The following is a 23449-nucleotide window of genomic DNA, read 5'->3' on the forward strand; positions in this document are numbered from 1 at the left end:
ATCAAACCCCACATGAAGACAAAACTGAATGGTTATGTGAAGCAAAGATATAATCAGAGATAAACTCACCAGCTTGTGATCTTTTGATCAATCACACAGAACATCAAAGTAAAGCTATTTTTCTTCCAGAATATCAGAAATCTCCCATGAGTCTGTCTCCCATGTGAAGCAGTGGTTGAAGGGTTCACTTACCTTTGTAAAGATGATATAGACTAGAGAAGAAAGAGAAGAAAAGAAGAGAAAGAGAAAGCAAGAGAAAGCTCTCTCTTAAGCTAGTGTTTACTATCTAATAGTGACACAGGGCTAGCAAGAACAATAGAGACTCTCTACACATTGTTGTGTTATTGGGTTCTGTTATGTTATTAGAGTTGTGTTGATATCATATTTCTAGTGAGACTGTACTCTTTTTCTTATGAGAAAATTTTTATTTTTCCCAAAAGATTTTGTGTTTTTCTACTCATGAAGATTTTTAATGAGACAGCTGTCTTGAGAAATCAAGGCTTACAAGAGAGAGGAATCTGTAAGAATTTGCTACAAACTCCTTACATGAATGAACAGCACCTGTGAGGGTCAGATGCCTCAGCTTGCAAGCTGCTGGAAGTTACATGTGTTCTCACAAGACACTAAGTCACATACTCACAAGCACATATAAAAGACTATCACTGTGTGAATCTCTTGCTGGAAGCCAGTGGCAATCTTGTTTACAAGTTGTATATAGTTGCCAGAATACAGATCTTTTACCTCATGTACTCTTTTTCCATGTATATTCCTTCTAGAGATTCATTGTCATGCTGATCCACATATATGATCCTCACAATATCATGATTGAAGACTCATACTCAGAAATGACTTAGATAAGACACTGGCTGTAATAAGTCAGGTCAATAGAAAAATACTATATAGAAAATAATTGATTGACACTGAAGAAATTCATAAAAATCTGACCCATAATGACAAAGTAGATCAAGCCATGAAAAACCTCAATGACTTGGAGCAGCTGTGAGTATAAAAGAATAACCAGAATAAAAAGATCAAGAAGATTCTACCAGAAGAATTCTGGGAATACATTAATATATTTAGAGAAAAAGATCAGAATAACAGTTTACTGAAGCATGAATTCTGGAACTATAAGATAAAGCTACAAGATGGAAAATAACCAGTAAAATTACCAATATACAGATTGAATGAGAAAGAATCAGCTAAAGTAAAGAAGTACATTGAGAATAATCTCAAGAAAGATTACATCAGAGAGTTAACATCACTGACAGAATATTCAATACTGTTTGCACTAAAGAAGAACAGAATCTTACAACTATACATGGATTACAGATAGTTAAACAGCATCACAGTCAAGAACTGCTATCTGATATCACTGATTAAAGAAGTGCAAGACAGATTGAGAAGAGTAACATGGTTTACTCTAATTGACATCAAAAATATCTATCACCAGATATAAATCAAAGAAGACAACAAATGAAAAACAGTGTTCAGAACATGATATGAACTATACAAATACAATATCATGGTGTTTGGATTAACAAATACACCAGCAATATTTCAAGCACTTATCAACAATGTACTGCAAGAGTATCTAAATGACTTTGTCATCATATATCTTGATGATGTGGTTATATTCACTAAAGGAGATCAAAAGAATCACACTGGAAAAGTCAAGAAAGTACTGGAAAAGCTATGAAAATATAATCTACCAGCAAAACTAAAGAAGTGTGACTTCTTCAAGAAGAAAATTAGATATCTTGAACATATCATGTTAACAGAAGAAATATAAATGGAGCCAGGAAAAATTAATGAAATACTACAATAACTGATATCAAAGAAAGTCAAAGAAGTTCAGATATTCTACAGACTAGTGAATTACTACTAACAGTTCATACACAGATTTTTGAAGAAAGCAAGACCACTCACACAATTATTGAAGAAAGATAAAGTATTCAAATGAACAACAGAGTATCAACAAGTATTTGAAGCAATAAAAAATAAGTTCAGAAAAGAAGAAATGAGACAACACTACAACTCAACAAAGAGATGTGTGATTGATACAGATGCATCAGACTGTGTAATAGCAGAAAGATTACAACAACCAGATGAACAAGAAAGACTACAATTAGTTATATGCTATGCAAGAACAATGACACCAGCTGAACAGAACTATAATATCCACAATAAGAAACTACTTGCAATAGTGGCATTACTGAAGAAATAAAAGATTGAACTACAAGAAAATCAACACCAGACAGAGATTATCTCAGATTATGATAATCTGTAATACTTTATAACAACCAAAGAACTTATGAGATGACAAGCCAGATAGTATGCAGATGTACTAATACACTATAATTTCAGAATACAATACTGCAAAGGCACAGAAAATGTCTGAGTGAACACATTAAGCTGAAGACTGAATCTTATAAGAAAAGAACAAGATTTAAGAACACTCTTTAAAGAGTTGGAAGAAACAAAGAATATAATTCTGGACTGACAAATATTGAGAGCAACAAAAATCACCACAGAAGAATTGAATATTAAAGAAAAGATCAAAAAAGCAATAAAGAAAGATGAATATGCAAAAAAGATTGACAAGAAAAATAAGAACTTCAAAAAAGAAGATGAAATGATACTATATCATGAACTGATATATGTATCCAGAGAAGTCAGAAAGCAAGTAATGGTACAAGAATATAACATAATTACTGTGAGACATTTTGAGATTGACAAGATAATGGAGAAAATCACAAAAATCTACTATTGATCAGAAATGTGGACAGATATTTGACAATATATTAAAGAATATGAGATATGTGCATAAAGTAAAGCTAACAAACACTGACCATACAAAAAGCTACAGCCAATACTATAACTATAAGAACCATGAAGATTCATAATAATGAATTTCATAACAAAACTCTCAAATTTAAAGAATATGAAAGGGAAGAAGTACAACTCAATATTAATGATTATCAACAGATTGATGAAGTATGGATACTTTATACTGTTCAGAAAAGCAATAACAGCATCAGATACAGCACTGATAGTACTACAAAACATGCTTGCCAACCACAGAATGCCAGAAGAAATAATTACAAACTAAGATATCAGATTCACAAGCAAATTCTGAACAATACTAATGGTACAATTGGGAATTGAACAAAAGATGTTAACAGTCTATCATTCACAGACAGATGAACAGACAGAGTAACTGAATCAAATCTTGAAGCAATATCTGTAAGAATATATTAACTATCAACAGAATAATTAAGTTACACTACTACTCATGACACAATTGGCATACAATAAAGCAAAGAACATTACTACAGAGATGACACTATTCTACATAAACTATAGCAGAGAACTGGAAATACAGAAATAATCAAGAATTGTATAACAAAAAACTCAAGAAGCAGAACTTACAGTAATATAATTATAAGAACTGCAGAATCAGATGAAACTGAATATTGAATTTCTGAATAAGAGAATAAAGCATTACTATAACAGAAGATGCCAGAAGGCACCAACTCTGAAAGAGAGAGAAAAAGTATTTCTAATTTAACAGAATATCAAAACCAAATGATCAAGCAAAAAACTTGATTTTAAAAAATTAGGACTATACAAAATCACAAAGCAGATTGGAAAAGTCAACTACAAACTCCAGCTACTTAAGAAGATAAGAATACATCCAGTATTTCATATCTTATTATTGGAAAAAGCACCACTACATGTCAAAGAAATGCTTATGAAGATTAACAAAGAACAAGAATATAAAGTTAAACAGATACTAGATCATCAGATAATCAGCAGAAAACTTCACTACTTAGTGAAATGAAAAGAGTATAATATCTCAGAAAATATCTGAAAACCAACAGAAAATCTTAAGAACACCTGAATAATTATTGAGATATATCATCAACAACATTCTCACTTAGCAAAGCATTAATGAATGAATCAGAAATAATCAGAAGAAAGCTTAAAGAAGAAAGATTATTTAATAAAGCAAGCAGATTCTGAATTTCTGTCTGCTTAGCTACTCTTTTCTGTTCTTTCTCTTCCAGACACTCTAATTTCTTTAAAGAAGAAAGACCCCAAACTATCATATTACTACCATGATACTTAAGAAGAAACTCTTGCTTTTGAAGATAAAGAAGTTTTGAAGAGATGTAAATTTTTTTCTTAAGAGCTTAATATTTCTCTGACTCCAGTTTTTTCTAAGCTTTTTCAAGAGAATGTTACTTCTTGATGAAAGAACTATTGTTATAAACACATGAATAACTGAAATATACACACTCACTACACTAAGAAGAACAGAAAGATATAATGCATATCTTGTTAAGAGAAGAACAATAAATACAAGAGAAGATCATGATGAAGTCTGATTTCTCAATATTAGTGATCAGAGCATTCTTGCAAATGACAGACTTGAAAGCTATAGTTAAGCCATAAAGACACTTACTTAAGAAAGAAGAATACAGAAAACATAAGAAAGAGAAAATTACTCTTTTATACTTTAGAAAAGAAAGCAGAGTGATTGAAGACAACATGCTCTAAAAGAAGAGAATAATGTTGTGAATCTTGTGACATAGCAGCCAAAGACACAGAATGATTAGATAAAATCTGACAAGACAGAGTTACAAACTGTTATGAAGAAATCTTAAAACAGAAAGTCATGTGACCAGAAAGTGATATGAGTGAGACAAGATATAAGAAATAGAGTATCATGTATTGTGATACTACAACACAAGCAATTTGAAAGAAAGTATTGTGAGTATCACCAGAAGAGCATCATGTATATAAAAATGCTTATTACCAGAGATCTGATGGACTTGTTCATTGTGATCAATCTTCTTACCTATCTTACAGATATCTTTGAATCAGATACTTTCATATCTTGGTATAGTTAAATGATAGAAATACGACAAGCTAGGGAAAGGTTAATAATAGTCTGCTGAACATGTGAGTGCTTTCCATCAACACCCCTTGCGGTACGGTCAGGGGAGCCAAAGCGGCGCCGCGTCGATTGCTAGAAACGGCTATCGATATAGTCAAAGGTGAATCCGATGTCTTATCAAACTCTTGCGGCTCAAAATAGCAACCAATCAAATTAATCTCAGGAAATAGCCATCATTAGCGTCAATAAACATATGAGAAGAGGTGAGGATGTGGTGAGGACAAGAGCGGCGAGCGTCAAGGTTGCGCTAACTCGGAACAGGAACATCCAGATTCCGCATAAGCTGTGTAACTACCTTAAATAATTAACCAGCCGGAGAGTATTTAACTGGAGTCGATGTTTGAATGTCGGTTAGAAACTTTCAAGAAGCGCATTTTCATCATTGACGACAGCTGATCTGACGTTTTGCATGAATTAATTTGGAAAACAGCTCTGATTCCATGGTGGATAGAGGGGTATGGAGAATGGGGAGAATCCCTTTCTTGAGTTGAAGCTTCTTTGACGCACTTCAAGCGAAACTTACCCTGTTGGGAGTTCCCGTCCTATTCTTCCAGTCTAGCTTCCACCTAAGAAGCGCTCTGGGATTGGAGATGAGTATTTAAATAAAGGGTCATAATGACATATCTTTTAGGATTCAATTGGCCATTTTATTTTATTTTACTTTATTTTATTTTTTATTTTTTATTTTTTTTTTTCAGGGATCATCGCGTCCGTGGATCAGAGAACCATAGTCCATCGCTTCGCCGCTCCCGGGTTCCCTTACCGGGAAATTCAACGGCGTTTTCACCCCACACCTCACCCTCTATTCTGGCTAAAGGATACTGCGCTTCTATGCAAGCTGCCTACTCAGCTCTCTCGTCCCCCCGAGAAAATCGGAGCTGCGGACTTGTCTGTGGGGGTAATGCCATAGAAAGAATATAATAGGGGGGCGCACCATGGCACCGTTTCTGTTTAACAAACCTGAGAGGAGTTATTTTAGAGCTTTGATCATACCAAGAAAATGGGTGACCTTCAGCAATCATCGGGGAGCATTGTCTCCAAGGCATATGTCGTCGAGTCCGAGGGAGCGCCGTTTGTCCTAAAAGATGTTGTCCTGGACCAGGTGCAACCCGACGAGGTTCTCGTGGAATTAAAGTACACAGGGATCTGTCATACTGTTAGTTAGCCGCTTGTTACTCCCAGTCAGAGGAACCCTAGCGACAGGGACACCTCATTTGTTGTCGACAAAGTACTTATGTTTTTTTTTTTACTTTTACGGTCTATTAGGACATTGTCGTCCAAAATGGCGGAATGCCCATTGGGAGCTACCCAGCCGTCCTTGGACACGAGGGCGTAGGCATCGTGCGACAGGTTGGATCTCAGGCTCAGGACAAGTCGCTGAAGGAAGGAGATACAGTTCTACTAGGTTTCCGTACCTGTCGAAAATGCCCATCGTGCCTGGAGGGTCGATGCGGTGCGTGTCCCCGTATGACAGAATACAACTTTGTGAGTGCCCGTCTCGGAGAGGGCGCGAAACCCATCTATTCCTTGACCGATGGCACTCCGGTCCATGGCCAGTTTTTCGGTCAATCATCTCTGAGCAAGATGGCCATCGTTGCAGAACAGTCTGTGGTGAAATGCGACGTCGATGCCGACTCCCTTCAGTATCTACCTCCGCTTGGCTGCGGGTACCTCACCGGTGCGGGAACCATCTTCAACGTGCTCCAGCCCAAACCAACCTCAACCGTGGCCATCCTGGGGATGGGTGCTGTTGGCCTGGCAGCATTGCTCGCCGCGAAGGCAATGGGTGTTCGCCAGATCATCGCAGTGGATATCGTGGACTCGAAGCTGGACCTGGCTGTCTCCTTGGGGGCAACCCACACGATCAACACGAAGCAGGTTCCTGATCTCTGCACCGGCATCCGAAACCTGCTGCCCGATGGTGTGGACCAGATCGTGGACACGACCGGCGTTTCGCCCCTGCTGCAGGCATCGATGAAGGCCCTCGGCCATGAAGGTGTGCTCGCCTTGGTCGGAGTTCCCCGACCTGGAGACTCAATCCAGGTCGATGCCCTAGACTTGCTTGTTTCCTGCAAACGGGTCGTTGGTGTGATTGAAGGTTTTGCGGACCCCAAAGAGGTAACGAATAACAACAACAAACCCCCCCAAAGAGTCATTTCACGCTCTGCTGGTGCTAAGCTATAAAATGCAGCTGATCCCCCGACTCGTCAAACTATACCGTGAAGGAAATTTCGCCATCGATCGCATCTCAACGGTCTACGCGGCTGAACGCCTGGATGAAGCGATGGAGGACCTTAAAGCTGGAAGGGTAAGCCCACAGCATTATGCCCGACTTTGATGAAATATAATCTCATTGACGTCTCCATTCGCTGCAGGTGATCAAGCCGGTGTTGTCATGGGATGGCATTTGAAGCGCGGTCCCCGAATAAGACCATAAAAAGCAACGCACGCGCCGATGACCTTTTTTCTTTCTCTTTTCCTTTTTCTTCACGTTCGTATGGATACCATTGAGCGCCGGAGCTATGTACCTCGTTTTTATTGTCGAATTATAGCACGATTTTAACGAATTTCATTATCTTTAATTGTTTTCTGAGTACTCCGTATCCTGAAATGATAGTACTGGACTGGAGTGAATTCCGGGCATCACACAGAAAGCTTGACCTCCAGTTTCTCCACAGGGCTGCGCTTGTCCATCGGCGATTATTACTTAACCAGTCTGGACTCAAGACAGGCCAACCGCTTTACAGTTCTCCCGTTACTCCGTATCGTGTTTGCTTTATTTGACAACCAATGATTGTGTGTTCCCACCCCGCGTCTGGGCCGACCGTTCAGTTCGCCCGGGCCCGATATTGGACCAGGTTGACACGGCCGATAAGGGGGTTACAGAAGCGTCAGACATGATATTCTGCGATTGGGCCGAGCTTTGGATGGTCAACTACTCCGTACTCCGTATTCCGAACTTATCAACTATGTAGTTGTCGTGGTGATCATGCATTTTGGGGATCCTCAAGAATCATTGCATCCCGCCAAACTGTGATTGGCCATGAGAAAGTTTCGGCTCTTTTGAGTTTTGCAGGGACTGGGGAGCTCTGGCCCCCCGGAAAGCAGGGGGAGGGAGTTACAGTATTCGTAGGTGGGAGGAGTTTTGGCTGGCCTTCCCCTCACGACGACGACGAGTATTTTAGCAGACTACTCCATACTCCGTCGAGGGCGAAAGCGACGGCGCGAGAGTCGCAGCTCAGAACAGGACACAGTTACATGTGAGTTCTTCTCTATTCCTTAACGACTTGGCGTCTAGTGGGGGGAAGTCGGCCGAGAAAGGGACGCGTCTATGGGGAGTTTTTTACCGCTTTTGTTGCTCGGCAAGCTGGCGGCTGTGTCGCGACCCTGCGTTTGCCGTGCAGGGCAAAAGACGAAAGCGGTCAGCGAACCGTCTGCTTCATCCATGTCTCACTCTCTCGCGGGGTTTTGTACGGTCATCCCTGTACTGCATACAAGCACACAAACATGCGTGCATTACTCTGTACATACATGGTCTACATTGTCCATCCAAGTGGCCTTCTCGGTCCCCTGCTGTTGCTACCTTTCGGCCGTGGGGCACTCCGTAACTATAAAAAAAACCTACAAACGGAGGTACGGAGGACAAAGGATATGCTGTATGGCTGGGCGGTGTGGCTAGTGCGCCAAACTTTCCCCCCATGAAAGGCGAGCGTCTGCCGAGGTAGCCGCCAGATCCGGACTAGCGCGCCCAGCCCTGTGGCGCAGACTCACCCTGGTCCTTGAGGCTTTGGCCCAAAATGCTGACTCCGCCAGCCCGTCCTGCTTTCCCGATGCAGTCGCTCTCGCTTTTTTCCAATTCTCCGCTCTTTCCTCAGGTCAACTCACTTCTCTCGGTCTGTTGAATTTATTTCTTTTTTTAATATAAAGTCACTCTTAACCCGCTCTTAATCCACTTGACCCGCTTTAACCTTCTTCCTCTCTCACAGACTTAAGCTTAAAAAAAAATTAAGGTAAATAGAAGATAACTTTGACAGCGAATTGGAAAACATCTATTTTTCTATTTTTTATTTTTTTGTTTGGTTCCAATCCCTCTCTCTTCTTCTCGCACGAGAACGGCCATCCAAAACTCTCAGTTAAAAGCCATCCAAGTCTGGCCCACCGCATATTCTGGACACACCTTCGCCCATAAATAATACCTTCTTCTCTCGTCCTCTTCCTCGTCCTCTTGGGGGCTCAGGTCCATGAATCTACATACTCCGTACATCCATTCACTCGTTCATCTGGGCTTTGCTCGCGGCATCTTCGCCGTCCAGCTACCATCCTGAGATAAGATAACCCCATCCTTGGACTCGACCATTCCTTGTTACAGAGTACATACATATATGTATATATATATATACCGTCCGGCGTCGCATATAGAGTAGCGTTTATCTGCGCCAATTCCATTCTCTACCCGTCCCTGGAGTCAGGACCTTTTAACTCTGTTCCCGGTTGCTAGTCGGTGCGCCGTCCGTCGGAATGACCAACAATCGCCTCACCGGGCCTGAAGTCGCCAGGCACAACTCTGCAGATTCGTGCTGGGTTATCGTCCACGGCAAGGCCTACGACGTCACAGATTTCCTCCCCGGTGAGTGGCCTTGTGCCTGAATGCCCTCGAATCGCCGCACACCGTCACTCCCTTGCTCACACTCCCCTTATCAGAACACCCCGGTGGCCAGAAGATCATCCTCAAATATGCCGGAAAAGACGCAACCGAAGAGTTCGAACCCATCCACCCTCCAGACACCCTCGACAAGTACCTCCATCCCTCAAAGCATCTCGGGCCCGTCGATATGAATACCGTCATGCAGGAAGACAAGGGCGTCGACCCGGAAGAGGAGGCACGTCAAGAACGAATAAGGCGGATGCCCTTGCTCGAGCAATGCTATAACCTGATGGATTTTGAAGCCGTCGCACGCAGGGTCATGAAGAGAACCGCCTGGGGCTACTACTCGAGTGGTGCCGATGACGAAATCGTATGGCCAAAGCACACCCCCTTCCCCCCCCCCCCCCCCCCGGGACCCTTCACATCTCATCGTCGGTACGCTGACATAGGGCAAATAAAAACTAATTTTTGCATCCACAGACCATGCGCGAGAATCATTCTGCTTTTCACAAGATCTGGTTCCGTCCTCGAATACTAGTCGACGTTGAGAATGTTGACATCTCCTCGACCATGCTGGGCGCCCCTGTTTCCGTCCCGTTCTATGTTACCGCCACTGCCCTCGGCAAACTTGGCCATCCCGAAGGTGAAATCTGCCTCACCAAAGCTGCCGCAACCCACGACGTCATCCAGATGATCCCAACCCTGGCATCCTGCTCCTTCGACGAGATTGTCGATGCCGCGATGGACAAGCAGACCCAATGGCTGCAGTTATACGTAAACAAGGATCGTGAAGTGACACGGAAGATTGTGCAGCACGCTGAGAAGCGAGGTTGCAAGGGCCTGTTTATCACCGTCGATGCCCCGCAGCTGGGTCGACGGGAGAAAGATATGCGGTCCAAGTTCTCGGACCCTGGAACAGATGTCCAACGGACCGACAGCAATGTAGACCGGTCCCAGGGTGCTGCGAGGGCCATCTCCTCTTTCATCGACCCTTCCCTTTCCTGGAAGGATATCCCGTGGTTTCAATCCATTACCAAGATGCCTATTGCGTTGAAAGGAGTGCAGCGCGTTGATGACGCCCTCCGTGCCGTCGAACTTGGTGTCCCTGCCATCGTTTTGTCAAATCACGGCGGTCGACAGCTCGAATTTGCGCCGTCTGCGGTTGAGCTCCTGGCCGAGGTTATGCCGGCCCTACGAGCCCGCGGATGGGAGAATCGCATAGAGGTCTACATAGACGGTGGTATCCGACGGGCCACAGATATCATCAAAGCCCTGTGTCTCGGCGCAAAGGGAGTTGGGATCGGTCGGCCATTCCTCTATGCCATGAGCACATACGGAGTGCCCGGCGTTGAGCGCGCGATGCAGCTGCTCAAGGACGAGATGGTGATGAACATGAGATTGCTGGGTTGCACGAGCGTCGACCAACTGACTCCCGACCTACTCGATATTCGAGGTTTGGGACATCATTCCGTGCCAAACCCCGTGGATAGGCTTGCGGAGTCGGTCTATGACCCGCTGGTTACGCCGTCAGATAGGCCTCCTGCGTCAGTTGGTGGTGGGTCGAAGTTGTAGAATATTCAGCTAATAGTGATGCTGGCCTGATTTTTGAGCTTGAGCGTTTCTCGTTTGGTTTATGCTACATATTAATCTGCCACTGGCGTTACTGGCGCGGCCTCTCCTTTTTTTTTTTTTTTTTTTTTTTTTTTTTTTTTTTGTGTTTTCTTTTTTTCTGTTCTGTGGATGCTTAACTACCCTGTAAATGCCATCATAATGAGAATTGCTCCGTACGTGAGAGTGACCTCCATCCTCTTAACCTCTCCATTCCCTTTCGCAACCTGAAGGTTCTCATGATTGGAAATTGTTCTTGTCATTAGCTTACCATCCTTTCGTTTCGCCTGCGCTTGAGGCTGGTCGTGTTGATTATATAATCATATTTCGTCGACTGGCTGGCCAGCTTCACTCCCAGCGATGTGATGAGGCAGAACTCCGGACGTGATTTTACTTCCAGCAAAGCACCCGCCATGTCTCTTGCCGACTACCTAGCCAAAAACTACCTCACGGCAGATTCTTTACATGGCTCTGACCGTCCCAAAAAGAAGCGCAAAAGGAACAAACACGCTGAAGAGACGGACGGGCTTATAATAGCAGACGATGACCCTCCAGACCTCCGGTCGGCTTCTACCACTCAGCAGAAGTCCCGCCGAGGATTTGGATACGACGACGATGACGATGACATGGGACTGGAAGCTACAATAGCGGGTTCGTCTAAAGAATTCAAAAAATCCAAATCGAAATGGAAAACCGTCGCTGGACCCACCGCGCCCACCAACGCAGAACAACTCGCCGCTGACGCAATCCTAGCTTCTGCGGCTGCCGAACGGACGGCACGGGCGGAGGAAGAAGAAGACGAGAAGCCGATGGTTGTGGATAATGATGATCGTGAAGATGAAGTGCTTAGGATGGAATCTGGGGCGCGTGCTGGCCTACAGACCGCCGCTCAGACTGCAGCCATGGTCGCTGCGCAGGAACGAAAACATGCCAAGGATGCTGCCTCGATGCGGAAAAGGCAAGCCAAGGGGGAGGAAGCAGAGACTATATATCGTGACGCGTCGGGTCGTATTATCAATGTTGCTATGAAGCGCGCGGAAGTACGAAAAGCTGCGGAAGAAGCGGCGGCCAAAGAGGCGGCGGAGAAAGAAGCTTTGACGGGTGACGTGCAGAGAAAACAAAAAGAAGAGCGGAGGAAATTGATGGAGGACGCCAAGTATATGCCGCTGGCACGTACGGCGGAAGACGAGGAATTAAACGCGGAGCTCAAGGCGAGAGAGCGTTGGAATGATCCTGCTGCCCAGTTTTTGACCAAGCCATCTGCGACGAGTGCTGGTGCGAAAAAAATGTACAAAGGTGCTGCGCCGCCTAACAGGTATGGGATTCGTCCTGGGCATAGATGGGACGGGGTGGACCGGAGTAACGGCTTTGAAAAGCAGTGGTTTGATGCTAGGAATCGGAGGGAGAGGAATGAAGGCCTGGCATATGCATGGCAAATGGATGAGTGATTACTTATTACCTCCCTCACCCATTAAAGGTCTATTTCAAGTCGACCCACCATTTGAACGGTACATTGTCATATGTGATACAACCGGATATATGATGCCCTAAAAGATATTGGTCGAGGTGCTCTGGGAGATAAATGGTGCGAGCCACTTATGCTTGAATAACTATGAGATATACGACGCTTGCACTGGCATTGTGCTGGCAAGGTGAAAAAAAGTGAACCAGGACAGGAAGCAATATCGGTCTTGGGGCAAAAGCAGGACTTGAACAGCTCTCCGACAAATTACGTTCGGTGGCTCTTGCAAGGGCCTAAAGAGCGTATTTACCAGCTTGATTGGGGAGGAGATGTTTACCAAGTGTTCCAAAATGAAGAACGCGTGTCTTCTCGGAATATGGTTATTATACACGATTGTACGGAGTAGTTCTCCCTCTTTGGGATGGGGTATAAACCCCTGTCAAGATCACAAGAAGAGATATCTAGCCTTGAAAAGTAATCCAACTCGCTGTCTCTGTGTTTGGTAAAAGAAGCCTCTTGGATGCAACCTTGGGATGATCTTGAGGGTGCGTCAAAGTTACACCTGTTGACATCCCTATACCAGGCTCTAGACCTTTCGGCTGCAAGGGTGCTGTAATCCGTCGGACTCTTGTTTATGCCGACTAGAGTTATCGCTGTTGGCGAAGAAGTACTAGGCAAACATTGGAAGGCATGACAGTAGTAACCATCGATGGAAATCAACTACCGCCATACGCGGAGTACTTCATAATACTGTGGAAAACGTTAAGTGAGATATCAGTGTATGTAGCTGGAAACGGCATGGATCTGAATTATACAAATCGGTCGTGAAAAAGAAAAAAAAAAAAAAAAAAAAAAGCAAAAGGAAAAGAATTCATCAAATCGGCACTGTAACTTACGACAAATAGCGACATGGCAACTCCGACCATCCTGCCTCACGCTTCGCCATTTAGTTATATCAAAAATATACGCGGTACAAAATGAGATGCGAAAAAGAAGAAAACCACCATGCAAGACCGAAAGGAAGGAGAATCAAGGAAACGCAACTAGAGAAGGGGAACCGGGGAAATGGGTAAACTTGCAAGCAATCAAAAAAGAGAGAGAGAGAGAGAGAGAGACATGAATACATCGTAATCATCCAAATCGTCAAATCTTCTTTAGATGGAGAGACGAAAGATAACCGTGCGGGAGAATGGTGCAAACCTAACACCATCCCAACCCCATCCAATCCTATTCCTATACTTTCATATGCCATTTTTCTGTCACTTAATTTCATCGCATCGTCAAACGCGGAAAACCCCCAACACCAAGGCGGACATGAATCAACCACAGCTAATCTATTTATCTAAAACCGTCTGCTGCACGCAATGTGATGTGGCTGAGGGCGGTCGACCAAGTGGAAGCCGACCCGAACACATATGCAATTCAAGGGAAAAGAGAGGAGGAGGGAAAGAAAAGAGAGCATAAGCCACGTCGAGAGAATGAGTGCACGCTGAATCCAATATATAGAAAATAGAAATTGGATCACTGCAATATTATTGCTCTTTCTCAGAAGAGTACCCCTATGACAGTTCTAGGAGAAGTGAGCAAGATAGTCGAGATACCTCGGGAGAAGGCGGGTGATAACTGTTCATGAAAGGGGGAAAAAAAAAGAATCAGAGTGAAGCGGCTGGAGCATGGGGATTATTTCGCAGCCAGAAGCAAAAGAAATCATGAATAGGTTTGTTCTACCTCTTCTTAACTTCTGATGCCCAACCGGCGATACCCTCACCCCTACTTCCAACAGGAACGTTCAATTGAATGTGGTCCATCCCCTTTGTGCTCTTGAGATACGGGTGATTCGCCATACCGCCGGCATTTGCCCTTCTATCGGGTACCAACTCTAGCATTGGCAAGAGAAAATCGGAGATGGCTTTGCTCTCTTCAGCTGGGAAGTGGTACTTTTCTCGAAGGACGTCGGGCAGAGCCCAATGACGGAGCCGATGGATGTGGCGAAGTTCACCTTTTCGATTGAAAATCTCTTGACTCCACTTGCCGGATAAACACATGGATTTGGGGAATGAACCGAGGAGTTCGATGATCTGGGCGATGTGGTCATCGTCTTTTCCGTACTTTGTACCCGATTGAGGGTCAAAGAGGTAATCTCCCGTGATAAGTTCGAAGACCTGAATGGTGCGTCAGATGCACAAGTAATAAATGAAAAGGCCAGCCGGTGTGGGGGATTTTCTTTTTTTGCCTACCATTGCCGCCATGCTCCATACGTCTGTGCTAGCACCCCATTTCGCACCGAGAATGACTTCTGGTGACCGGTACTGCCGCGTTTGAATGTCATTCGTGAAATGGTGTCCGACCCAGCAAGCATTTCCCAAATCCGCGATCTTAACGGAGATCAAGTCGACTTGTGGGTCATCTACTTCCGGCGTGGAGCCCGTCTCTAGGGTAATTCCTGAGACTTCACGCTCCAGGATGTCACTGCCAGCTTGTTAGCTATCAAAAGGCGCGCAGGTGACGGGTGTTTTGGCCATGGTTTGCTCCTACGTTGTCTTCTCTCTTTGCTTCTGTTTCTCATCAGCGATCTTTTCCGCGTCCTTGATGCCAAGTCGATCTTTCATAGAAACGCCTGAGGGAGTGGCTGTATCGAAGAGGAAGAAAAAAGAGACCGTAAGCTTATATTCGTGCCTAAATTGGATTTTTTTTTTTTTTTTTTTTTTTTTTTTTGTTTGTTGTTTTTTGGTGGGGGGGGGGGGGGGGGGGGGGGGGGGGGGGGGGGGGGGGGTAAGAGAAGCTTTACCTGTAGGCTCGTGTAATACTTGATTTAGGCTGCTATGGGAGCTGAGGGTTGGGGTATGCGCTTTAAACGGGTCGGCGGCGCTGAAGCTGGTGTTGAGGGGACTGGGAAGGGGCTGACTGCCTGTGATGAGGGTCCGTCTCCTCCTGCGGCCGTTGCGGTGATCATCTTTCTCCTTCTGCGCCTCCTCTTCCTTGACATAAGTTTTGACGATATGCTCGACATCGCCGATCTCGATCAAGACGTTTTCAGGCTTCAGATCAGTGTGGATGATGCCACATTCACGGTGCAGATAGTCCAGACCCAGCAAGACCTGCTTTGTGATCTGCTTGACCAGAGGCATTGGGATGCCGCGATGGTTCCAGCGCTTGATCAGACCAAGCAGATTCTCACCGAGGACCTCAAAGACCATGCAGACGTGGACGCCGTTCGGACCTCTGTGCTCGAAGGAATCTAACAGGCTGACGACGTGTTTGCGACCGGGGTGGTCGGGCCTGGCATCGACAATTCTCTTGAGGAGCTTGATCTCATCGATGGCGGTCTCAGTGTAATGGGCGGCGGAGCGCACGACCTTCAAGGCGACGTGCTTGCCGGTCGTGGTATCTCGCGACAGCCAGACGGTGGAGAAGTGGCCCCAGCCGAGCTTTCGGATGACGACGTAGCGGCCGTTGTTGTAGGTCTCACCGACCTGGACGGGGTGGTAGCCGCCCTTGCAGTAATCCTCGGAGTCCTCCTCGTCGGCGGCGGTTTCGGCGAGGTCTTCTGCGGAGGAGGAAGAGGACGGGGAGCGCGAGAGGGGGGAGGCGTAGGTGGTGGAGACGGGATACTGTGCGGACGAGAGAGGGTTGCTGGCGGGGAGGTCAGTCGCTACCCAAAAATGTCGGACAGCAGCAGGAGGAGGAGGAGGAGGGTATAGATCGGGGATGGGCAGGGGACGACATTGGTCTTTCGAGAGGTGGTGATGGGATCTGGCGGAATGGTGGCTTCTGAGGGCAAGGAAGAGGGACATGATCATGGATTGAGAGAGGGAGAATGGGATGGGGGGGACAGTTGGGAGATGGATCGGGAAGACAGAGGGGGTGGATTTATTGCTTACCTAGATTGCGAGGAGGTCATGTTGATCGAGGCGGAGGATGGGTTGGCGGCGGCGGCGGCAGAGGGGGGGTCGTTTGTGATGATGGGTTTCAGGTCAGCTTTTCTCCTCTTCTTGCCCGGGGTCCCGTTGGCGGCAAAGGGGAGGGAGGAGAGATGCTCCGGGCTGGAGACGGCGGCGTGCCTGATGTCATCCCCATCCATGGTGGCCCTGGAGGCGAGCAGAACGGGGTTGTCTGTGGGACGGAGAGGAGCAGCAAGATAGAGAGGGTGTGCGGGGCGACAGAGAGGGAGCAGAGTTTGAGGTTGAAACTCTGGAGCTGGACGAGACTATTGGTGGGTGGCGGGCGGGAGTTGAAACATTGGGGGGAAGAAGAGAAGTATGATAGCCACGGGGGGGCAGCGGGTAGGGTCTGGAGGGGAGGATGGAAGCAAGAGTGAGTAGCAGCAGCCAAGGTCTGAGAGGTTCTGGCAGCGAGGGCGAGAGAGAGTAGCGTGAGAGAGAGCGAGAGGGAGAGAGAGACAGAGAGAGGAGCGAGGCGCTGGTCCGGTCGTCTTGCAAGGGTGGGCGGCTAGGAGACCAACCTTAAAAAAAATAAAAGAGGAGGACCAACAAACAAAATAAATGGGCCAAACGCAGGTCCCCTTGTTCTTCTTCTATCAACGACAAGTTAACAATGGAGAGATATTCAAAGGAGACAAGAGAGACACAGAGACAGAGAAAAGACAGAGAAAAGAAAGAGACAAGACAGAAGAGAGACGGAAGAGAGATGGAAGAGAGGTTATCACGACGGTTTTTTTGATGAAAAAAGCAGTTGAAAGAAAAAAAAAAAAGAGAACAAGTTATGTAAGCATCGCCTGTTTTTTGTCTTCTTTTTTTTTTTTAAAAGATCATTCTTCTTCTTTTCTAAGATTCTTTTTTGTTCTTTTGATTCTTTCTTTTTTTTTTTTTTCCCTTCTCCTTTGGCCTGGACAAAGGACAATCGGCTGGGCGTGTGGCTGCCGTGTCGTCCGTCTGGTTGTCTGTTTGGGCAGCCAACTTTGCCCTCGAACTGCAACGAGTCGTAGTTTTAAAACTAGTTTGGTGATGGGTTTGGGTGATGCTGTCATTGCGCAAGTTAGCTTTTGGTAGCTTTTTTTTTTGGTTTCTTTTCCTCTCGACCTTTACTCTCCGTAGCACAAACAGTACATCCCCATCATGCAGAGTTAATTACTTATGCGTACCAGCGTTGGTTGAGCCCAGGCCATAGCTGCTGGTTGATCTCACCGTGTCAAGTCGGGAATCAAAAGCCATTGTAGCGTTGTTCCGTCCGGCTCACAAAGCGCCAATTCCCCACACCCACCATTCCGTCCAGAGGAACCGGGGGGAGTCGTATTAAATATATCGATCGTCGAGAGATACTCAACACGCGGAAGATGGGCCCCTTCGACCCGCCCTCCCTGGCTACTCAGTTCCTCGCCTCCCCGCTGCTCTTCATCCTCCGCCCCGTCTACGGCATCCTGTCCTCAGTCCGCCCCGACCCCTATACCCGCTCCCCTTCCCAGCAGCCCGTCCGCGTTGTGTGCATCTCCGACACCCACACCCTCCAGCTGTCCAGCGTCCCCGATGGCGACCTGCTCATCCACTCCGGTGACCTCACCAACGCCGGATCGCTTGACGAGATCCAGAAGGCCGTTGACTGGCTCAGGACCCTGCCCCATACACACAAGGTTGTCATCGCCGGGAACCACGACAGCTGGTTTGATCCGGACGCCAGGTCGCTCGTCCCGCCCTGCCCCGACCGCGAGGCCGTGGACTGGGGGGACATCCACTACCTCGAGAACACCTCTGTCGTCCTGTCCTTTGGCTCGCGCACCTTCAAGGTCCACGGTGTGCCCCAGATCCCCCAGCTGGACCCGGCCGTCCCGTCCGTCCACGCCTTTCAGTATTCGCCGTGGTCCAGGTCCGACCCGTGGCCTAGCCCTATCCCGCTCGATACCGACATCTTGATCTCCCACAGCCCTCCCCGCCACCATGGCGACGTATTCCCCCACTCCGTCGGCTGCCGTTTCCTGCTCGAGGCCGCCTGGCGTGTCCGCCCCGCGCTGTACGTGTTTGGACACGCCCATGCCGGCCGCCGCGTGGAGAGGGTCTACTACGACGACTCCCAGCGCGCGTTGGAGGCCATGGCTGAGCGTCGCTGTGAGTCTGGCTTGCTGTGGGATCGCGGTTTTAGATCGTGCGTCTGGTGGTTCTTCCACGGAGGGCTGTGGCGAGACATGGTCAGTGTGTTCTGGGCCTGGAAGGATGCCCTCGTCGTTCTCTGGAGCGCCGGGAGATCGATCCTCTGGACCCGGATCTGGTGCGGACAACGCTCGCTGGGTAGGGAGGGCTGGATGGTCAACGCTGCGTGCATGGACGGTCGAGGGAGTGGATTGCTCACGGGCCCCGCGACCGTGATCGATCTCTGAGGGAAGATGCCGTGTCTACCAGGCCAACGTCGCGACTCTTGTTTGTTGGGCCTTGTTGATGTCGCGTGATCCGCCCCTGCTTTTGGTAGCGTTGATCCTCACAATGGAAAAAAATCTCAGGATACATCCTCGAGCTCCATGCGAGCCGAGATTTTTTTTTTTTTTTCAAGAGATGCTTAGGATGAGTGCAAGCACTTAAAGTCACCTCACTCTGCCTGAGTTCGCTTCCAGAGAGGCTCCTCACTCAACCCGTATGCCTTCCCCCCCTTTCTAAGCATCAAAAGGCCCGCCAGAAAGCTCCCTTTCCTGAACTCGTTGCTCAACCTTGAATTGTCTTTTGTCGGCTGCGATCCTCCTGCTGATCGCTCCCTTCTGGGATACCTTGTCTAATAGAATCTGAAAAAAAAAAAAAGAAAAAAGGCCACATCACCCAGAGACAGTCTACTTCGCCGTTCTCGTCATGGCCAATCGTATGAACCGAGCTTCGCGACTCCCTCGATTTCTCATGAGCAATGCAGTCAGCGAGCGCGATGGGCCCGATTGGATGGATGGCATTGCGACCCTCGACTTCGACTCCTTCCCGCCTTTCCAGCATGTAATCCCCGAACCGCTGCTGGCGGCAACTAATCTGCCTCCATATTACCGCTTGCTGTGCGATGAGCAGGTAACTGCGCTTTTGTCTTGGGCTTCAAAGGGAAATATCTCCAAAGAGTTATTGGGATTGTACTGGCCGGGGGATTTCAACGGTGATGGCAAAGTGAAGCGCAATCGCCGTCCCTGGAGATACGGGGACAACAAGAGCCTTGCCGCGAGGCCAGTTTACTGGACTTTTCAAAGTTCCGGAAGACCAATGCAAGGAATGAAGCTGCTGTCGCCCACCGAGCACGAGGAAAACGAGGATAAAAAAAGAAAGGCAGAAGGTCCCGATGGCAAGAGACCTTCCAAGCTAGTCCTGCTCCGCGATGAGGGGGATAGCGAAAAGATAGTTGAACTCCAGTACGAAGTCGATCAGCTGCAGGCTGCCCTGAAACGCTCCCAGGCAAAACAGCAAGGGCTACTTTCGCAGATGGACCAAATCGAAACTGCAATGTCGGTGCGCTCGGAACTCGTCACAAACGCGATAGTCAACTATCACTTGTCCATGGTCAACCTTCAGATCCTCTCTCCTGCGATCTCTTCTCTCGTGGATGAAACCGTCTCTGCGGATGATATCGCCGAGGCTGCTGGGGGCCATGCTACCCTTGATCATCGAGTTCGAGTGGTGAAGGAAGTGGCAAAGCGGCTTAAGATACCGGTAAACATTCTCCCTGGTGATATGGACGGGGAAGAAGTAGATAATGCTCCTCTTAACGCCCTCTATCGCACATAAATGATAGGAGAGCTTTGCAGGGAGGATCCATTAGCTTGTGAATCTTAGATAGGATTGTTGATGTGCTGAAATACATAGGGCGGTTGTGCCTGCTTAACGCAAAGGAGTGAGAGGGGGCTGTTTGGTACGTCCTTAGGGTTGCTTCGGAATTTTAAGGATGAATGGGCTTGACATTAAAGGATTGGTGTCCTGGTTTCTTTGGGCTGCTGGAAGGAGAGATATTGATGGCTGAACTGGCGAGCATAAACAACCTGGATCTGTAGCTCTTTTAAGACCATAAGATCGATCCTGAACAATGTCTAGAAAATTTGAGCAGCATAAGCTCACAATTGTTCCTTACCCAAGGCGGTCCTGAAAAACATCCGTAGAAAAAAGGGCGTTGAATCCCCAACAGAGCCGGATTGTTCGCAAGGCTTTATGCTCGCCCTTAACAAGGAACATTCTCTGTTGTCTGTATCCTCACATGGTAAGGGTGATCAGATATTGACTGTCTTGCGTGGGATGTTATTCTCCCCTCGTACCACCCCATTCCCCCTCCCTAACTACAATCTAAATGCAACCTCGAGATGGCCCGAAGCGACGAAGCAGAATGGTGGTTTAACGCCGTGTACGCAGCTATCCAGCAGATCCCTCGTGGCAAAGTTACTTCTTATGGGCATATTGCTCGTTTGCTCGGGGAGCGTAAGTTACAATGATTATCAATTTTACTTGACCAGCGCAATTCTGACGATCCTCAAGCCCAACGATCGCGCCAGGTTGGCGTGTGTTTGAAGCATCTTCCATCTGAGAATAATGAAGAGGGGGGGCCACGCCATTTCTATCACGATGGCAACGTTCCATGGCAGAGAGTGATTAATGCAAAAGGGATGATCTCGCATCGGTATGTGTCTTCGAGTCGGACTGTCCTTGGAGGCTCACTCCAGGCAGCATCACACGCTCTGACTCAACAATGTCCATCGCTTGCCGGTGACGATCCGTATGAACTGGGGCCATTCGTCCTCTGACTCACTTTTTTTGAACGAATAGAGGACCCGGCTCAGCTGCGCGCCAAGCAGCCGCTCTCGAAATTGAGGGGGTGACGGTTACGGCGGATAGTATGGGCGAGTTTTATGTTGATTTCAGCGAGTTTGGATGGTTCCCGGATCACCTCCCAGGGGAAGAGACCAGCGACGAAGAGCAAGGCGGCAATGAGAGCTGAGTGAATCTGGAGCGCGGGAGAGCTTACTATTGAATGTGGTTGCCCCGAAATGGGCATGCGCATTGATGCGTCAATTGACTTGCAATAATAGGGTTAGTTATATAATGCTCGCTAGGTGGTTTACTGAGTCGACTTTTGTCGGCTTTCTGTCAGAGGACCCATCCGAGGAGAGAAACCGTTGCAAGAAGAGCTGATTATCTTGTTTTTGATAACGAGTTACTTACCAGTGAGAGCTATCATGTGCGACCATTTGAGTGAAGCAACTATCCTGGATCACTCCATCTGTGGTACAGAGCAGTTGCTGGTTATTTGGTTAGCTAATTACGGAGTACAGAGTAGAGGGTTGTAGTGACATGATTAGTTAACTAGTGACATGATTAACTAATGACATGATGGTCAATGCTTCGTTCGCAGCATTCCCAAAAGACATTTTAGGATAGATTCAATATTCTTCCCTCCATGGGAGAAGAGCGAGTAGGGGATCTCAGATACGGACTCGGCACTCTCGACACTCCAGGACTAAACGCTAAAGGTCTGATTAAAGAAGTTTGGAGTTTGTGTCACAATGGTTAAGGTAGTTCACCACTAAGCGAGCCACACCACTAAATGAGCCAAATCTTCCACCACCAAAATTCCTCCAACATTCAACATTCAATATGCAACAATATGGTCAATAATGCCTCAATTAGGCTTGCAATTGAAGATCTTGAATTGTAAGAGACTCTAAATTACACTGCAACCACAAGAAAGTACTTAGTTAATCAAGAGATCCTGTATCAACAGTATAAAGACTTGCAACTTGCTCAGAATAAAGCAGTCTTCTAATATAAGAAAAAGCTCTCTGATATACAGGAGACAGAGCTTCTGAATTATATAAATAAGCTCTCTAGCCACAGTCTTGCTATTACACCTCAGATTCTATGAAATATTGTACAAGAGATAACAGGAGAGAATATTAAGATCAACTGAGTTAATTAATTTCATGAGTGACATAATAACAAAATTAAATGCATTTATCTTAAAGCAATTAATCAAAATAAACAGATAGCAGATAACTATCAGTGCTTTAAGCACTTTTATATACTTGTAATTTGATAATTTGTTTAATTACTTATAATTACAGTTATTAATGCTGGCTAACTATTTGATTACTACTTATAGAATAGTTGGAGCAGAAAATTAATCAATATAATCTTAAGCTCTCAAACATTTATAACTTTAATGAAAAAGAATTTCTTCTAGACTTCTGCCATGCCTTAAAGTAATTAGTCTCTATTGAAGCTCTATAAGCTGGAAAGAATACTATTATTCAGAATGATAGTCAGAAATTTCTCTTATTACTCTGCTCAGTCTCTGCTGAAGAAATTGCACTATCTCCAGCTCTTATTTATCAGAGTGAATTGCAAGATCTTCAGAATACATGACTAGATGATTATAATAAAAGTAAATGAACCTACTTTGCAGCTTCAACAAATAGTTGGAGCAATAATGAATATGAACTGAAGTGATTGAAATAGGTTTTTAATTGGCATTGAAGTGGGGTACAATGGGATGCCTTGTCAAGGTAGGCAAGTTGGTTGATATGGTGAGAGCACAAGAAAGGTGAAAAATCACAACATAGTAAGAGTATGGTTGAGTAGTAAGTGTAGAGATAGGTATGTCCTAACAGATGCCTAAGCTCATAAGAAGTAATAGTACTAAAGAGCCCTGTACTAACACAGGCAGCTCTAATAAGGAACAGTAGCATATTTCATAAACAAGAAATCTTCATATTCTCTAACTAATAACTGAACTGGTAGTAAGGAACAAGTGTGTAGAAAAGAGCAATGGTGTGTAAAGATAATAAGCAAGATGCAGGGGCTACAGGTGGTTTATATAG

At 46.1% G+C, this 23449-nt stretch overlaps 7 protein-coding genes across 8 annotated transcripts; 6 read left to right on the top strand and 1 right to left on the bottom strand.

The window, feature by feature from the left end:
- Positions 1-5960: 5960 nt before the first annotated feature.
- Positions 5961-7489, top strand: D8B26_004904 (uncharacterized protein; the record flags this gene model as incomplete). Its single annotated transcript, XM_003070644.2, has 4 exons — positions 5961-6116; positions 6227-7078; positions 7152-7268; positions 7336-7489. 4 exons carry the CDS (start codon positions 5961-5963, stop codon positions 7369-7371), a joined length of 1161 nt encoding a protein of 386 aa, XP_003070690.1. The 3' UTR covers positions 7372-7489.
- Positions 7490-9366: 1877 nt separating this feature from the next.
- D8B26_004905 (uncharacterized protein) lies at positions 9367-11601 on the top strand (the record flags this gene model as incomplete). Its single annotated transcript, XM_003070645.2, has 4 exons — positions 9367-9587; positions 9662-9975; positions 10086-11160; positions 11480-11601. The coding sequence occupies exons 1-4, from the start codon at positions 9479-9481 to the stop codon at positions 11599-11601; spliced, it is 1620 nt and encodes a 539-aa protein (XP_003070691.2). The 5' UTR covers positions 9367-9478.
- Positions 11602-11626: 25 nt separating this feature from the next.
- CWC26 (Pre-mRNA-splicing factor cwc26) lies at positions 11627-12680 on the top strand (the record flags this gene model as incomplete). Its single annotated transcript, XM_003070646.2, has 1 exon — positions 11627-12680. The coding sequence occupies one exon, from the start codon at positions 11627-11629 to the stop codon at positions 12659-12661; it is 1035 nt and encodes a 344-aa protein (XP_003070692.1). The 3' UTR covers positions 12662-12680.
- A 757-nt stretch (positions 12681-13437) lies between these two features.
- On the bottom strand, positions 13438-16394 carry DSK1_1 (serine/threonine protein kinase, CMGC group). Of its 2 annotated transcripts, XM_066124636.1 has the most exons (4): positions 15211-16394; positions 14913-15144; positions 14404-14837; positions 13438-14245 (listed from the first exon to the last, which is right to left on the bottom strand). In XM_066124636.1, the coding sequence occupies exons 1-4, from the start codon at positions 15870-15872 to the stop codon at positions 14221-14223; spliced, it is 1353 nt and encodes a 450-aa protein (XP_065980717.1). In that variant the 5' UTR covers positions 15873-16394; the 3' UTR covers positions 13438-14220. The 2 variants fall into 2 exon arrangements, with proteins under 2 accessions (XP_065980717.1, XP_065980716.1); XM_066124635.1 differs by having other exon boundaries at positions 13438-14837.
- Positions 16395-17912: 1518 nt separating this feature from the next.
- Positions 17913-19122, top strand: D8B26_004908 (uncharacterized protein). The gene has a single exon (XM_003070649.2). The coding sequence runs from the start codon at positions 17969-17971 to the stop codon at positions 19001-19003; it is 1035 nt and encodes a 344-aa protein (XP_003070695.2). The 5' UTR covers positions 17913-17968; the 3' UTR covers positions 19004-19122.
- A 341-nt stretch (positions 19123-19463) lies between these two features.
- D8B26_004909 (uncharacterized protein) lies at positions 19464-20663 on the top strand (the record flags this gene model as incomplete). Its single annotated transcript, XM_003070650.2, has 1 exon — positions 19464-20663. One exon carries the CDS (start codon positions 19464-19466, stop codon positions 20370-20372), a length of 909 nt encoding a protein of 302 aa, XP_003070696.2. The 3' UTR covers positions 20373-20663.
- A 180-nt stretch (positions 20664-20843) lies between these two features.
- D8B26_004910 (uncharacterized protein) lies at positions 20844-21762 on the top strand. Its single transcript, XM_003070651.2, has 3 exons — positions 20844-21053; positions 21111-21252; positions 21399-21762. The coding sequence occupies exons 1-3, from the start codon at positions 20939-20941 to the stop codon at positions 21568-21570; spliced, it is 429 nt and encodes a 142-aa protein (XP_003070697.2). The 5' UTR covers positions 20844-20938; the 3' UTR covers positions 21571-21762.
- Positions 21763-23449: the final 1687 nt, after the last annotated feature.

The sequence above is a fragment of the Coccidioides posadasii genome, chromosome 2 (genome assembly GCF_018416015.2).
Source record: "Coccidioides posadasii str. Silveira chromosome 2, complete sequence".
In the NCBI taxonomy this organism is placed as follows: Eukaryota; Fungi; Ascomycota; class Eurotiomycetes; order Onygenales; family Onygenaceae; genus Coccidioides; species Coccidioides posadasii.

Excerpts from the sequence above, each read along its gene's own strand:
- DSK1_1 (XM_066124636.1), bottom strand. The coding sequence starts at position 15,872 with ATGGTCTTTGAGGTCCTCGGTGAGAATCTGCTTGGTCTGATCAAGCGC. Across the intron at positions 14,838-14,912 it reads TATGGAGCATGGCGGCAATG|GTCTTCGAACTTATCACGGG; the intron begins GTAGGCAAAAAA and ends CGCACCATTCAG. Across the intron at positions 14,246-14,403 it reads GCATCAGAAGTTAAGAAGAG|AACTGTCATAGGGGTACTCT; the intron begins GTAGAACAAACC and ends CACTTCTCCTAG.
- D8B26_004908 (XM_003070649.2), top strand. The coding sequence starts at position 17,969 with ATGGGCCCCTTCGACCCGCCCTCCCTGGCTACTCAGTTCCTCGCCTCC.
- D8B26_004910 (XM_003070651.2), top strand. The coding sequence starts at position 20,939 with ATGGCCCGAAGCGACGAAGCAGAATGGTGGTTTAACGCCGTGTACGCA. Across the intron at positions 21,054-21,110 it reads TGCTCGTTTGCTCGGGGAGC|CCCAACGATCGCGCCAGGTT; the intron begins GTAAGTTACAAT and ends ACGATCCTCAAG. Across the intron at positions 21,253-21,398 it reads AAAGGGATGATCTCGCATCG|AGGACCCGGCTCAGCTGCGC; the intron begins GTATGTGTCTTC and ends TTGAACGAATAG.